We start from the raw sequence: 16356 nt of genomic DNA, 5'->3' as shown, positions 1-16356 counted from the left end.
TTTTTTCACCTATCAATGTACCCTGAATATACAGATTAAATTATAATGTTTGATATAATTATTCAGGTATCTTCATTGTGGCTTACATTAAAAATTCTCTTGTGAAAACTCCTCATTATCAGTCTTTGGCATCCAGTTGTTATTAATGCTTTCAGGTGGCTGAAATTTGAAGAAGATGTTGAGGATGGGGGTGAACGCTGGAGCAAGCCTTATGTGGCAACCCTTTCACTGCATAGTCTCTTTGAGCTAAGGAGCTGCCTTATTAATGGAACAGTCCTTCTGGATATGCGTGCAAATAGCATAGAAGAAATTTCAGGTAAGATTAGGTGAGGGAGAACAGAGGAGTGTCTGTGTAAATTAAGAAGAGTTGTATGGAGAAAGGAATAAAGTAGCTGTGTGTCCTCAGGTCAGTCATTGAACCTTCTCGACCTCAATGTCTTCAGCTGGAGGGATTCTTTTTTTTAGATTTATTTATTTATTAATGAGAGACAGAGAGATGCAGAGACATAGGCAGAGGGAGAAGCGGGCTCCCTGTGGGGAGCCTAATGCAGGACTCAATCCCAGAATCCCAGGATCATCACCTGAGCCAAAGGGTCAACCACTGAAGCACACAGGCACCCCTGGAGGGATAGGTTTTAAACTAAGAAACTCCCATTTCACAGCCTTATTATGTGAAATAGAGTTTCACTCTTCCATTTGCCTGTTCATTTAGCACACATTTAGTCTTTATCTATTTATGCTTGATAATGTGCTAATAAGCACAGAGAATAAAGATAGGATGCAGTTCCTACCCTCAAGAAACTCACCTCCTAGTGGGGAAAATAGTCATGGGACAATTCAAATAAGTGCAACCACAGAGATATGTCCTGGTAGTACTTAGAGAAAGGGACAACTGGGAATTGTGCAGAGAAAACGGTGTTAAAGGTTTTTAGACATGGTAGGTATTATTGTTAGGCCTTTGATTCATTTTGAGTAAAATTTTATATACGATGTAGTGTAGGAGTCTAACTTCTTTTGTAATTGGGTAGCCAGTTGTCCTAAGACCATCTTATTGAAGACTATTCCTTCTACCACTGAGTGGTACTGGTGCCCTTGTCAAAAATGAAATGACCAAACATCTAACCGGCTCAGGTCATGATCTTGGGGTCCTGGGATCAAACCCAACATTGAGCTCTGTACTCAGCAGGGAGTCTGTCTTTCTCCCTCTCCCTCTGCCACTTCCTCCCCTGCTTGTGCTGTCTCTATAAAATAAATAAATAAAATCTTAAAAAAAAAAAAAAAAGAATTGACCATAAAAAGATGGCACCTAGGGAAGACATGTAAGAAATTGAGCCAAAGTCCCCTGATGTCTTCAGTAGGATGTGCAGGGTGATATCTGATGGGGTTTCCTGATGTGGTTAAGTGTTGTTACTGCATTTTGGGAATGGCGTTTGAGCAGCACATGGGTGCACGTGAGGATTTTCCCCTTAGGTTGGCTCTGTTTGGCTTGGCAGGTTAAATAAAGATTTCTTCACAAACTTTTCTTCAAGTATCCAAGTATTTCTGTCTCTCTGGGATCACTTGGGAAAGCAGGGGAGGGGTCAGCTCTGATGAGATCCTGGGTCCCCTCTGGAGGCTCTAGGGTAAAGTTATTCCAGCTTCTGGTGGCTCTAGGTGTTCCTTCTCATGAATGCGTAACCCAATCTGCGTCTGTCTTCAGGTGGACTTTTCATTTGTGTTTCTCTTGTGAAGATATTTGTCAGTATCATCCAAGATGATCTTATCTTGAGATCCTTAAGTTTATTACATATGCAAAGACCCTCTTAACAAATAATATCAGTCGCAGGTTCTGGGGGGTTAGTATACATAGATGTATCTTTTGGAGGGGGCACCATTCAACCTATTACAAAGGCTAAGAGAAGAGAGAGTTTCAATCATCAGTGTTAGATGCTGCAGAAAGGTCAGGTAAATATCCATCAGATTTAGCAACTGGAAAGTTATTGATGATTTTATCAAAAGCAGTTTCATTGAGGTAGCAAATTGCAGGGGACTAAGAAATTTTTCTTTTGAGAACTTTAAGTGAGAAGAGAAAGAGGTAAATAAAGGGGGACCTGGGATGGACATTCTTTTTCTTCTTTTTAAATTTTCTTTTGAGATGTAGGATCCTGAAGCATATTTACAATATGAGAGTAATGAATCAATCAATATGAAGGTTAAAGATAGAGAAACCATGGATCTTCAGCTTGAATATTCAAAATAGATTTTCTTTATTTGTTGCTTCTAGTACTTGGGTAGTCATGGATGGAGTTGGGGTTGAGAATAGGTTAGAGATTTTGGGAGGCTTGGGGATATGTGTGTAGGATTGAAGTATAATTGCTATATAGTTCCTGATATATTTGTGTTAGTGATAAGGAAGGTCAACAGGATCAAGTATCACCTGTGAATCAGCACCTCGTATTAATTTTGTATTAATTTTCCATAACAAGTTTTGAGGATGGTTGATAATATTAGCTCTACACTATAGATGGGGAAACTGAGGTATGAAAAGCTTATGTGACTTGCCCAAGATCACACAGAAAGTGGTATAAGTGGGATAGAATGAGGGCCTTTACACCTAGGACTCCTACTCAGTAGCAGGTATTGGGATATTTTTTCCCCTTCTATTGCTCTGGGCTTGATAAATTAAAGGTTGGTGCTTGGTGGCAATCGCTTGGGGTGCTTATTAACTTAATCATACATGTAGGTTCCACCTTCAAATTGTCATTTGGAGTGTTCTACAGTTACTGTTCCTTTTGACAAACAAAGCAATGTTGAAATCTCGGAGGAAGGGAATATAGAGGAACTTTGGCAGATAACAGAACAAAGTGGGTATTAATGTGGGCTTTTGAGTCAGACAGTCTAGAATTTGAACCCCAGCTCTGCAACTTATTAAATGTGAGATCTTGGGGAATTTTGTAATGTTTGGGCCTGTTTCCTGATCTGTACAGATTGTTACAATATCACCTACTTCTCAGAGTTTTTATTAGGATGAGATTGGATGATCTATGCAAAGTTCATAATACAGTTCTGGCACATGGTAAGTGCTTGATGGTTTCTAATAATAATGATTTATTACATGAACCAAGTATAACTTGTCACAGTTGCTGTCATCAAATAACTCTTTTTGGACACTAAAGCATAAGCTTACCTCAGTGACCCTGGTAGGACTCCTTCCCCTTCTCCTTGCCTCTCATCCGTCACCCCACCAGATGCTGGCCTCTTTGGGTTCATTGACTGTCAGTTTGAGTGTTCCTGTTTGCACCTGCTTTCCAGACCTGATACTGGACCAGCAAGAACTGTTCAGTGACCTGAATGACAGCATGAGGGTTAAAGTACGAGAAGCCTTGCTCAAAAAGCATCACCATCAGAATGAAAAAAAGAGGAATAACCTCATTCCCATTGTTCGCTCCTTTGCTGAGGTTGGCAAGAAGCAGTCTGATCCACACTCAATGGATAAAAATGGTAAGATTATTACCATTAATAATCTTATTAATCAGGCATTTAGGAACTAGTTGGAGATGCTAAGTTACTAGAGGGTACAGGCTATACTTGTCTAATATGCTTCCGTACTCACTTCCAGGAGCAAGTTGGAGGGCTGGGACTGATGAGCATCTATCTCTTGTGGCACTAGAGATGCATGCCTCAGATCTCTGGCAGATCTTAGATTAGAAACACAAAATACGCTAGTGTCGGTTCTTAAGTCAGACTCTTATGCTTCAGATTCAGGCTTCACTACTTGCAAAGTATGTGACCTTGGGCAACCTCCTAAATCTCTTTAAGTCTCACTCTCCCTTCTGTAAAATAAGGATAATAATAGCATCTACCCCATAAGTTTATTGTGAGGCTTCAATATGGGAATCCATGTAAATCCCTTAACCAGGTACGTGATGGATTACAAACACTCTGTGAATTTCAGTTGCTGATTGGTTTCCTGTTCTGTGGCCAGGGAGGGCCTAATCTATATGTCTCCCTGTCCCCACATTCACTGAATCACAATGTGCAGGGGATATGCCTGGGAATCTACATATTTGAAAAGCTTTCCAAAGGAGTCTCTGATGTGCACTCCTGGTTGAGAATTACTACCTTAATAGAGGAAGTAAAGAGAATCACAAATATGTTCAGGAAGAAGGTGCAGAAGGAGTAAGACTTCTGTCCTCCCTTTACCACTAACTGGTGGGTAAGGAGATACGTATGTGTGGGTCTTAGCTTCATAGTCATCTGAACCTCTTCGGTGTACGGGCCTCTCAGGAGACGTGGCCATAGCCAACCAGTGATGGATGGGGTGTGTCAAAAGGATGAAAAGGGCAGAGACTCAGGCAATTGTTTTCTCCGAATAGGTCAAACTGTATCTCCTCAGTCTGTTCCTACTACAAGTCTTGAAGTAAAAAATGGAGTGAATTATGAACACAGTCCCGTGGATTTAAGCAAGGTGAGCAGAGACATAGGAACTTAGCTTATAGGCCTGAGCGCATCTGTAGTGGGACTGGGAGCCCAATTGCTAGAAGCTGGGTAAGCTTTGGCATTTCAGCAGCCTTTGTCTAAGCTCAGAACCCCTTCTGCAGGAAAGGAGGCCCCCGCTCAGGGCTCCTCCCTTTCACCCCAGCCTGGATGGGGCCAACTCCATTTGTTCCACCAGATGCAATGTGCTGGAACTGGGAGTAGCCCCTGGTGATCCTCACTGACACAGACCTCCTGATTTTTCCACAATTTTTTGGGGTACTTGCTCTTCAGCAGCTCCTTCTTACCTCCAAGGGTTTTGCTGAAACAGTATTTTTGCTTATTTCCTAAAACTACTTGGTGGTCTGTGACTTGGGTATCCAAGGCCTTGTGCAGTGGCTGTGCCTCACTGTAGCTGCTGGTTTAAGCCTCGGTCTCCCCGCCTCCAGCCTTTCACTGCCCTGGCCTATCCTTGACACTATCTAAAACACAGATGGTGTCATGTCACTTCTCTGCTTGCAAGACTCCCTGTTTTATTTAGAAAAGCCGAAACCTCTGACAAACCATTCAAGTGTTTTAAAATGGAAAAAAATTTGACCTAGAGCTTCAAAAACCATCTTTGGGAGAGTTTGGTGTAATGGGGTTCAAATCAGAACACCTGGATTTAAGTTCTCTCTCCCAAAAGCTCTATTGGGCAAGTCAACTTCGCCTCTCTGGGTCTCAGCTGCTTCATTTTTTAAAATAAAAAATGAGGCTAGTAAGACCTGTTTTATCCACTCTATAGAGTCGTTGTAAGGGTTAAATGAAATAGTATGAGAAAACATTTGTTAAATCATAAACATGACAGTTGAATGTAAGGTATGAGAGGGTGATTGATGTTTGAGGTTGCTCCCAAGTTGTCAGAGGGTTCTTTTGGACTTTCAGGTGGATCTTCATTTCATGAAAAAAATTCCCACTGGGGCAGAGGCCTCAAATGTCCTGGTTGGAGAGGTGGATAGTTTGGACCGCCCCATTGTTGCCTTTGTGAGGCTGTCTCCAGCTGTTCTTCTCTCTGGCCTCACAGAAGTGCCCATCCCAACAAGGTAAAGACAAGGACAGCAAAACGCAAGGCATTTTAGTCTAAATGTACAGATTTGTGGGAGCTCTGATGGAAGAAACCAGTGAATGCCAAAATTTAGGATTAATTGGGGAACGCTGTTTAAAATTCAGCTGTGATCTTACTGGGGTTATATTTGATTAATCTCCATGCAGAAGGATTCTAAGACTTTTAAGGCTATGACTATAGAGTACCTACAGCCCTGGGAATGGAGAACTGAAGAGCATCCAAGGGCATAGCACGGGCTAATCACTTGTTATGATGGGAAGCCTGAGTCTTACTCTCCCAGTTCTACAGAGCCGTGTCCCAGGGAAATGTCTCTGAGCAAAGGTATTGATGTCTCTTTCCCCGGTTCTGGCAGGATGTGTATGGTTTGCAAATATGTCCACATTTGTTCAAAAGGCTATTCATGCACTCTGGAGATGGTGACTCAGGTGATTCAGAGCCCCATTAATTACAGAGTATTCAGATGTCCAGAATACAATTTAGACTCCTCTATAGGACTTGATCATTTCTACTTCCTTATCCCTCCCCTCTCCCCATCATTTTCTTATTAGAGCAATGAATGAGATGCAGAAAGCTTTGAATTTGCACTACAATGGCATGTTTTGAAAAACACATTTTTTTCTATAGCAAGGAATTGTGTCTATGGAAACCCTAAGAATTATAAGCACATTATTAAATGGAGTCATAAAAAAAGCTTCCAATGCTCATAGTGGAGTTCTTAGGTCAAGGCAACTTCTTTAGCTCCATCATTAACCTGTCTCCTTTTTTGAAGTCTTTTTTTTTTTTAAGATTTTATTTATTTATTAATGAGAGACGCACAGAGAGAGAGGCAGAGACACAGGCAGAGGGAGAAGCAGGCTCCATGCAGGGAGCCTGATGTAGGACTCGATCCCGGGATTCCAGGATCATGCCCTGAGCCGAAGGCAAGCGCTCCACTGCTGAGCCACCCAGGCGTCCCTCCTCTTACTGAAGTTACAACAGTGATTTCTGTTTGATGGGAAAGAGAAATGTTTTGTTATTTGGAGAGGAATAAGATGCTATTTCTTTATGTTTACTTACATAATTTATAATTTCATTCTCTATATGTGTTGCCAGATTTTTGTTTATCCTATTGGGTCCAGTAGGGAAAGGTCAGCAATATCATGAGATTGGCAGATCCATGGCTACCATCATGACAGATGAGGTATGTGTCACTTTGGCTTTTCATTCATGCTGCAGATATTTGTTGAGTATTTACTCTGTTCCAGGCCCTGTGTTATTTGTTGGAGATAAAATAATTACCATTCTGAGTAATTATCTTTTGGGAAGCAGTTCGGGTCACTTCTCCGAATGCCTTTTGTTGGGAGGACCAAACCTTCTGGGGGTATTTCTTCCTATGTCATCTCTCCCTTTTGGAGTAATCAAGGATGCAGAGGAATCCTTTTCTGGGAAAATTATTATTGCCAGTTGGGATATCTAGAGAGAAAGATACTAAGGCTGATAACTTTCTAGAGAGGATGGTTAATTACATGCATAAAAGCTATTTACATAAATAAACTTCACTCTTATTCCATGTAAACAGGACCAGTTTGTGTAAGAGTTAGGAGTAGGAGCTTGGACACTGTAATGTGAGTGTCCCAAGGCAACCGGACATTTTTGGCTACGATGGTGCTAAATCCCCACTACATACCCTCGTGAGGCCTGCACTGCTCATGTAAACTGTAATGTAAAGTTTTTAAGGCATGTGTTGTAGTAGGTACAGGGAGATGGGGGTTGTGTTTTATCATCTCTCTTTGGGAAGCTTGTTTTAGAGGATGACCTTTGTTGGTTTTTCCAACCATTGTGATCAGGAAATTTTCCCACGCATTTTGCTCTTTGTTCCATGACAATGACACAATGTTAGAATCTTAGCTCTTCTTTTTTAAAATTTAAAAATTTTTAACTTTATTAATTTATTTATTCATGAGAGACACAGAGAGAGGCAGAGGGAGAAGCAGACTCCTCTTGGAGAGCCCGATGAAGGACTCAAAGGCAGATGCTCAACCACTGAGCTACCCAGATATCCCGAGTCTTAGCTCTTCTTATACTCACATACATATATCTAGTTCTTTTTTTTTAAGATTTTATTTATTTATTCATGAGAGATACAGAGAGAGAGAGGCAAAGACACAGGCAGAGGGAGAAGCAGGCTCCGTGCAGGGAGCCCGATGTGGGATTTGATCCCGGGACTTCAGGATCACGCCCTGGGCCAAAGGCAGGTGCTAAACTGCTGAGCCACCCAGGGATCCCCATATATCTAGTTCTTTTTGTCCCATCTCATCTTCAGGTTCATTTTTAAATTATTTTATCTTTGCATTTTTAAAAAGTTTTTAAAATTTTCAGATCCCCATGACAGAAATAAAAATCATGAGGTTTATCTGTCCTTCACCGTATTCTTTGGTGATTGTCTTAAGTGAAGTTATTTTCTGAGGGTTTTTTCTTCTCTGTAGATTTTTCATGATGTGGCATACAAGGCGAAAGAGCGAGATGATCTTCTGGCGGGGATTGATGAGTTCCTAGATCAGGTCACAGTGCTCCCTCCGGGGGAGTGGGACCCCTCCATTAGAATCGAGCCACCCAAAAACGTCCCTTCCCAGGTAATGTATACACATTAGCCAATGGTAGCATAGTGCTGCTTCTTGAGTACCCATCATGGGCAAAGCAAAGACCATGTGGGTATATACTAAATAAATCAAGACACGGCCCTGTTTGGGGCACCTAGAAAAACAGAACAGTTATAAAAAATAACTATACCATTACATATCAGCTCAGGTGTGATGCAACCAATCAGGATTACTCTGGGATAAATTTAAAATGGTTTTTGAAGATTTGATGTGGAATGGCAGAGAGGCGGGGGAAGGACATTTCTTGGGAGTATATTGCGAATGAAGCCGTGCAATGAAAACAGCAAGTTGCAGAGAGAGAGAGAGCAAGTAGAGTCCCCCATACTTTTGGACAGGCTAAAGGTGGGAAAGGAGCTTTTGTATACCAGCCACCAGGCCTGGTGCTTTATAAGCACTAACTCAGCCTTGCCAGCAACATCCCCAAGTTGGTATTTTTACCCTTAATTTTACAAATAAATAAAACTATCTTCAAAGTTTTAAGGTCAAGTAAGATTACACAGAGGGAGATTTGAAGCAGGAACTTGGGTCATACCTGATGCCAAAGCTTCCATATTTCTGCTTCTGGACAAAGAGTTAGGAGAAGGGGAGAAATTATATGTTGTTGTCGTTTTTCAGCAAAGTCAATAAACTGTCCCAACTCAGTAAATGCTTTTGAAAATTACAGACAAAAACTCCAAAAATTGGGTATTTGGGGGCTGCTTTTGGATTATCTTCTTACCACTCCCTGCTGTTAGCAGGCAGGACGGAATAGATGGCTGGCTTTACTCATTTTTGTGGTCTTTTGTTAAAAGGAGAAAAGGAAAATGCCTGGAGTTCCAAACGGAAATGTTTGTCACATAGAACCGGAACCACATGGGGGCCACAGCGGGCCAGAGCTTCAGCGCACCGGGCGGTAAGTTTGGGGATGTTTCACGGCTCATACTGCACTGGGCTGAAGGTGTGCAAAGGAATGAGTCCTACTCTTTGCTTTCACTCTTCTCTGTAGTATACTGGCTGGGAATGACTTTCCAAATGGAACCACCGACTATAATAGTATCAGATACTGATTCATTCGTTCAAGTTTCTCAAACCACCTGCCACTGTCTGTCTCCCCTCCAGTTCTTTCTACACATTGTTCCCTGCTTTGAACAGTTGCCCCCTTCCTCATCTCCCAACTAACTGCTACTCATCCTTTGTCTCAGCTTAGGTGTCACTTCCTTTGGAAAGCCTCCTAAGACTTTATAGATGAGGTTAGGTATTCCTGCTCTGTGGTGTCACAGCTCTGAGCTCTGCCTTCACTTGTCTGCTGCCCTCCTCCTACCCCCACCCCCACTAAAGCCCTTCTCATTCTTCATTATTAGTGCTTGACTTGTTGTCTTCCTGCCAGAACATTTGCTCCATAAGGCGCGGGGTACCCATTATATTCCTAGCACTCAGCACGGTGCCCTGCACGGAGTAGGCACTTAATCTGATGAGCTTATGAATGAATACTTATAAAATGATCCCTGTTCTGTAGCATCAGTGGACTAAACACAGATAAATATGGAATGATTAAGTTAAGAAGCTCCTCTAGGGTAGGAATATAGGTAGTATTTTAGGTATGTGTGTGTCTCAGAATAGTCAATCTACTCCTCTCTTTTTTTTTTTTTTAAGATTTTATTTATTTGAGAGAGAGAGAGAGAGGTTATGAGCAGGGGGGAAGGGCAGAGGGAGAAGCAGGCTCCTCGCTGAGCAGGGAGCCCAATGTGGGACTCCATCCCAGGTCCCTGGGATCATGACCTGAGCTGAAGGCAGATGCTTAACTGACTGAGCCACCCAGGCGCCCTCAATCTACTCTTCTAGGCCAAGATTCTACGGACAGATGCTTAAGGAGAAGGTTCTCTATAGAAGATTAGATGAGATCTCAGGTTTCTTTTGGTGTCAGATGAGAATAAACCAGTCTCAGGCCTTTTGAGGAGGTCATTTATAATCAATTCCATGTGAGTGTTTGGGAGAACATTAGATTGGATCTCAACAATTATAGATTCTCAGAAATGGTGCCTGACATCCCCAAAGAGGATTTCATATAGCCCGATTATCGCATGCTTACTCACAGTATCAAAGTACCCTTACTCACAAATTCACATAGGGTTTGAGGAAGTTCTTGTCACGAAGTTCTGGAGTCATAAGGCTGAAAGGAAGGGTTATCTAGGCTCAGAGCCTCAGTCTATTTGGTAGGGGAGATACTTCCTCTTCCTGAGCTCCTAAAATTTTCCTTAGAGCCCTTAGTAGAAGACCTCAAGACACATGGCCTTTCTCCCATTGTAGCCTTGTGGGTCAAGTGACTTAACACCTGGATCAGAGATTATAGTGCCGTGCCAACTCTTGCCCCTTCCCCAATCTCAGAGTATTGAGATCACTCTCAAAGAGTGAATGTAAACTCGCCCATATAGGTGGACATCCTAGAACTTTCTGATCTGCCTGGACTGCACAGACTAAAATATGTTAGCTTGGGTTTTTATAGTTCTTCATACCATTAGTTGTGTTTCTTTGAGGTGGAGAAATCTGCTTTTTCTACTATGTTGTGTAGCCTGGGGCAAAACTTGGAGACTCAGAGGATGTTCTACTTGTTGGATGGTGAGATATATGAAGATGTGGGAATTTAGACTCTAAGAAGGGGGCAAGAGATGAGTGGAAAACAGTACCTTGAGTTCTGTATTGCCTGACCCGCCATGCCAGGGCTCAGACAGCGTCTTGGACCTCCCTGATGTTGATGCTGATGCGTTCCCATACATAACAAAGAGGAAAGTCTGACTAGAGTGTTCCTAGGCCACAAGCTTCATTCCAGGGAGGATACTCTAGAGAGGGGTTTTCCAAGGTATATTTATGTACCTTATTGCGGGTGCCGCTTTTGGGAAGGGTTAATGAAATAAAGAATCAGGAGCTGCTGTCTCGATGATCCCCGCCCCCATCCCCCACCCCACCCCCACTTCAAACAGGTTTCTTCCAAAGCAGAGCAGACAAATGAATGGCTGTCCTGTCCCTACAGCCCTCAGAGCTCAGTGCTCCAGAGCCTAGTGACCCTCTCCATGGGTAAGTCCTGTCTCGCATCAAGCTTAAATTCGTATCCCTTGTGCTTCCTATCCCCACAAAACTTGAACATCCAAGGTAGTGTTGGAAGGGAAGGGAAGTCTCAAATGTGGGGAGAAGCATCGGTGCCTGATCTTGTGGTAAATATGCGATTACGGTCGGATTTTTATGCATGAGCGAGGTGACTGTAAACAGTATTCAGAAATTATTTTATTAATTTATACTTACATGATCGATAAGAGCCTCAGATCTTTTCTACCCCCCCCCCACCTTTTTTAAGATCTTATTTATTTATGAGAGACACACACACATAGGGAGAGAGAGAGAAAGAGAGAGAGAGAGAGAGAGGCAGAGACACAGGCAGAGGGAGAAGCAGGCTCCATGCAGGGAGCCCGACGTGGAACTCGATCCCAGGACTCCAGGATCAGGCCCTGGGCTGAAGGCAGGCGCTAAACTGCTGAACCACCCAGGGATCCCCCTTTTCTTTCCTCTTTTAATCACTGCTAGGCAAACAGATGTCCTCCCTTTCTATTGACTTCTCATGAATCCATTTCACATAAATCTTTTGTCTGTTACTCACAGACACTCTTCCCTGAAGGTGCCTCCTGCATCCAGAGGCTGAGCAGTCATGGCAGCATCTCTGGTTGCCTCGTGGGGTGAGGCTCATTACTGCAGAAGATTATTCTCCCAGAATAACACCCTTCAAAGGAAGGTCATCAATGATTAAGTGATATTCACATGGTATCAAGATTCTGTGTTGGGAAAGACCCAGAAACACTTGTATCTCGCCCCAGACTAGTCACAACTGCCTATGAGGTCCTGTTTACCTGGAGGAGAAAGCAAAACATAGTGACACTTTATTACAGATTGGAGCCTTGGTTCCAGTCCCCGAGGTGGAATTCTCACACTCTAGGTTAGCCCGTATAGATAGCTCCTTACCTAAGCCAGATAGACTAAAAACAAAGCTAGGTTTGCCTCTCTTCCCTAAGCCAAGGCCCAGATTGTGATGTTACTGCTATAAATTGAAGAATGGTGAATCCCAACTATACTCACTCAAACCAGAGGAAAAGAGCAAATGGGTGAGATAGAATAGCATCTGTCCTGTGTCCACCTATACCCTCATTGCATCTGGCTGGAGGAGAGAAGGCATTCAAATGGAGAGAGAGAGAGCTGGCTGGGTCTTCTCCCCTGGCATACCCTGTTCCAGGCCTCATGGGTCTCCTCCAGGCTCCCAAGCAGAGAGAAAGAACTGGCCAAGACTCCTTTCATGAAGGAGTAGCTTGTTTTTTGTTTTTAGAATTCTATTATAGAAAATTTCAAACACATAAGAAAGAGGAGAGAATGGTATAATGAACCCCCATGAGCCCATCAACAGTTATTAACACTTTGCCAATCGTGTTTCATCTATTTCTCCCCACTTAATGGTTTTATTTTTATGTTTTCTAGATTATTTTAAACCAAATCACCGGTATCATGTCATTTTACCTGTAACTACTTCAGTATGTATCTGTTTGATGAGGCCATTTTAAAAAACAGCTATCACGCCATTAAGAAATCTAACACAATTAACAATAGTTCTTTAAATTGTCTAATGCTCAGTTCGAATTCAGCTTTTTGTGACTGTTTCAGCAACAGCTTTTTAGAGTTCATTTGTTTGACATAGGATCCAATCAGGGATTGCCTTTGGTTATTATGATCCCGTTCTATGACAACTATATACCATTTTTTCTATACCATTAATTTGGCATAGAAACATGGTAACATTTGGTAACATGGTTTTTCTATACCATTAATTTGTAGAAGAGACCAGGCCATTTGTCCTGTAGAATACTGAGTGGCTCTTTTTTGTGACTCACCTACCAACTTTCACTCTGGTACAGTGACTCCACTCTTAGAAAAAGTGACTCCGTTTGAGAACACTATCCCTCCTTGGTGTGGGATATCTTGCTCTTGATCCGTTTCATCCTTGGGAAGTGCAGAGGGGTCCCTGAAGTCCCGTCACCAAGTCCCGTTGATTCTACCTCCTGATTAAACCCTTGAGTCCATCCACTTCTCTTCCCAATCCACTGCCTCCAGTCTTGCCCGACATTCCATTCCTTTCACCCTTGCTGGATGATCCTTCCAGAATGCATGTTTATGTTATTCCTGTTTACAATCCTTCAGTGACTTGACATGCCATTAGGATAAAGATCTAACTCCGTAAAACCGTTTACAAGGCCCTTTGTGACTTGGCTTCCCCAGCTTCTCCATCCTTGTCCATTGGCATTGGCTCCTCAGACTCTTCCAGCCGGATCTCCATCAGCCATGTGCTCTCACCTCTAGGTGGCACCCATACTAGCCCCTCTGCCTCATCTGCCTGACTCCTGATCCTTTCTCCGCTGAAATGTCCCTCCGTGTCCTCTGCCACCGTGGCACCTTCACAGCACTGTCTATCCCCTGCACTAGACTGCTAGTCCTGCAGAGAAGGGCTGTGTTGTCTTGCTCACTGCTGCCTCTCCAGTCCCTGGCACAATGCCTGGCACGAAGTATCTGCTACTACTTGTCAACTGCATGAATGAATTATTATGCTAATTTCTCAACAGGAAGGTGGGTAGTTGTTCAGAGTAGGACAGTGCATGTGATGGGGCTTTTTATCTAGACTTACATATATTAAAACTAACAATTTTAATACCTTGAATTGGTTTCACACACTTCCTCCTAACAGCTCAGAATTTGAAGCTATTACTTAATTTCACGTTAGTTTTTTGAAACTTCTTGTTGAATAGGTAGTATGCACACCCAAATTAATTCTTTTCATGCTTGGGATAATCATTCAAACTCATGCCCTTGATTGCAAATAGATTCTGTGCCCGACCCCGAGAGATCTCTTGTAAGAACTTGGGGTCAAATTGGAGCCAAAGTATATCTTCAGTACGGGAAACATTTGAAGTGCTTTTCAAATGGGTGCTGTTCACATACTTTCATGGAAGAAGGACCGTGTTAGAGGCCTACCTGCCATGTTTCCACAGGCTGTTTGGAGGCTTGGTGTTGGACATCAAGCGGAAGGCCCCCTGGTACTGGAGCGACTACCGGGATGCACTCAGCTTACAGTGTTTGGCCTCCTTTCTGTTCCTGTACTGTGCCTGCATGTCACCTGTCATCACCTTTGGGGGACTGCTCGGAGAAGCCACTGAGGGACGCATAGTAAGGACTTTTAACCACTTCTGTTGGTCCCAGACAAGACTTAAAATACTGTGTTGGCGGCTAAGTCCGCTGAGGAGAAAATCCCTTGGGCTAGGACTGAGGAGATTGGATTCTTTCTACTGAGTTACTGTGATCTTCTGACTTCATACCAGGCAGCAACACAGTTTTCCCTTTAGAACAGACTTTATTCTGCTTGAATATCAATTGCAGTAGCTGAGTTACCTGGTGCTCAAAGGGTGGAAAGTGATATACCGATGTCATTTGAAATGTAGGGTAATGGCTCGTAGTGTGAATGGGATCATTGTGCTTTCTAAGTATATTCAGTACCTAATTGAGTCACTGAAGAACAGGACTTAGTTAAGGACTCCTATGTGGTTGGATTTGGGCACCTGAATTATCAAAGCAGTATCCGTTTACAAGAGTATTAGGCAGTGTGTACACTTCACTCTTGCTAAGATGAAATACAAGCAAATGGCTTGTCAGGGCACACAAGAGAGCTAAGTCAGGAGTGAACAGAAGCCCACGTTACTGGTTACAGATGGGCTATGGACTCTGATGATTTCTTTTCCCCCCTCAGAGTGCAATTGAATCCTTGTTTGGAGCCTCCATGACTGGGATTGCCTATTCCTTGTTTGCGGGACAGGCTCTCACCATCCTGGGAAGTACTGGGCCAGTGCTTGTATTTGAAAAGATTTTGTTCAAATTCTGCAAGTAAGACATTTGGTTTTCTGAAAACTCTAACTGGATGTGTTATTGTGCTGTTAGGATTGAATGCCAGGATCCTAGGCAAGTATAAGCAGGCAAATATTACTCTGAACCATAAAAACCTGAAGGAAGAACATCATTAGGTCTGTTGTCCTGCCCCCAGGTAGTACCTAAAATAGCAGATCTCTCGGTCTTAACAAGCTTTGTCAATGTCCCTCAGTCACTATTGAAATCTTTACTTTTTATCTTTAAAAAAAGTTTCCCTAGCTAATTCAGATTCCTCTATTTTCATTTCAACTCCATTTTTTAAAAAAAGATTGTATTTATTTATTCATGAGAGACAGAGAGAGAGGTAGAGACACAGGCAGAGGGAGGAGAAGCAGGCTTCCGTGCAGGAGCCCGATGCGGGACTCGATCCCGGAATTCCAGAGGCAAAGGCAGACGCGCAACCGCTGAGCCACCCAGGCATCCCTCAACTCCATTTTTAATTTGACCTGCCATGCCCCTTTCATATTCTGGTTGCTAGTGATGGTAGGAACTTGGCAATGCCCTTGTTTCCCTACTTTTCCCATAAAACCTTTTCTTCATTTTGAGTTGGAAGTAGGAGCACGTGGATTAGGGGCCAGCTCCTTTTTTCTAACTGCAAGAATAAGATCTGAATCACGTTGGCCAGTATCGGCAGAAATGAGTGAAGGACAATTCCTTCCTTCTCGCTCCCCATGTCTTTGCCGTGGCAAATGCCACTTGCGGAGCAAATCTCTTGTCACAGCTGTCCCTGGGCAGCATTTAGGAGTGAAGTACAGTCAGAATTAGGGATAAATTGGGTTGCAGTACTGGAATGGGTACTATGAGATGAATTAACCACATTTTTGACCGTTGTTCTCGTAATTCATCCATCCATACTCTCTGATGAGCCTTGGTCTTGTTTCAGAGACTACGCTCTTTCATACCTCTCCCTGCGAGCTTGTATCGGACTATGGACCGCCTTCCTGTGTATTGTCCTCGTGGCAACTGATGCCAGTTCCCTTGTCTGTTACATTACCCGCTTCACAGAAGAAGCGTTTGCCTCCCTGATTTGCATTATTTTCATCTATGAAGCAATAGAAAAGCTGATTCACCTGGCAGAGACCTACCCCATCCACATGCACAGCCAGCTGGACCACCTTAGCCTATATTAGTAAGTATGCTTTCTGCTTGTCTTTTTTTTTTTTTTTTTTTGAG

General features: G+C 42.9%; 1 protein-coding gene across 4 annotated transcripts in view; it reads left to right on the top strand.

Annotated features, from left to right (window-relative positions):
- The window catches only part of SLC4A8 (solute carrier family 4 member 8), a 75241-nt gene that overhangs the window by 25624 nt on the left and 33261 nt on the right, over positions 1-16356 (top strand). For all 4 annotated transcript variants that reach the window (XM_072765259.1, XM_072765260.1, XM_026000363.2 and 1 more), the window contains 10 exons: positions 156-316; positions 3292-3480; positions 4356-4447; positions 5380-5537; positions 6653-6740; positions 8026-8172; positions 8991-9091; positions 14256-14430; positions 15008-15141; positions 16067-16312. In XM_072765259.1, the coding sequence (XP_072621360.1) occupies positions 156-316; positions 3292-3480; positions 4356-4447; positions 5380-5537; positions 6653-6740; positions 8026-8172; positions 8991-9091; positions 14256-14430; positions 15008-15141; positions 16067-16312 (1491 nt within the window). The remainder of the gene's footprint in view (positions 1-155; positions 317-3291; positions 3481-4355; positions 4448-5379; positions 5538-6652; positions 6741-8025; positions 8173-8990; positions 9092-14255; positions 14431-15007; positions 15142-16066; positions 16313-16356) is intronic.

Source organism: Vulpes vulpes, chromosome 8, assembly GCF_048418805.1.
Source record: "Vulpes vulpes isolate BD-2025 chromosome 8, VulVul3, whole genome shotgun sequence".
Lineage (NCBI taxonomy): Eukaryota > Metazoa > Chordata > Mammalia > Carnivora > Canidae > Vulpes > Vulpes vulpes.
This window is presented reverse-complemented; position numbering and strand designations above follow the sequence as displayed.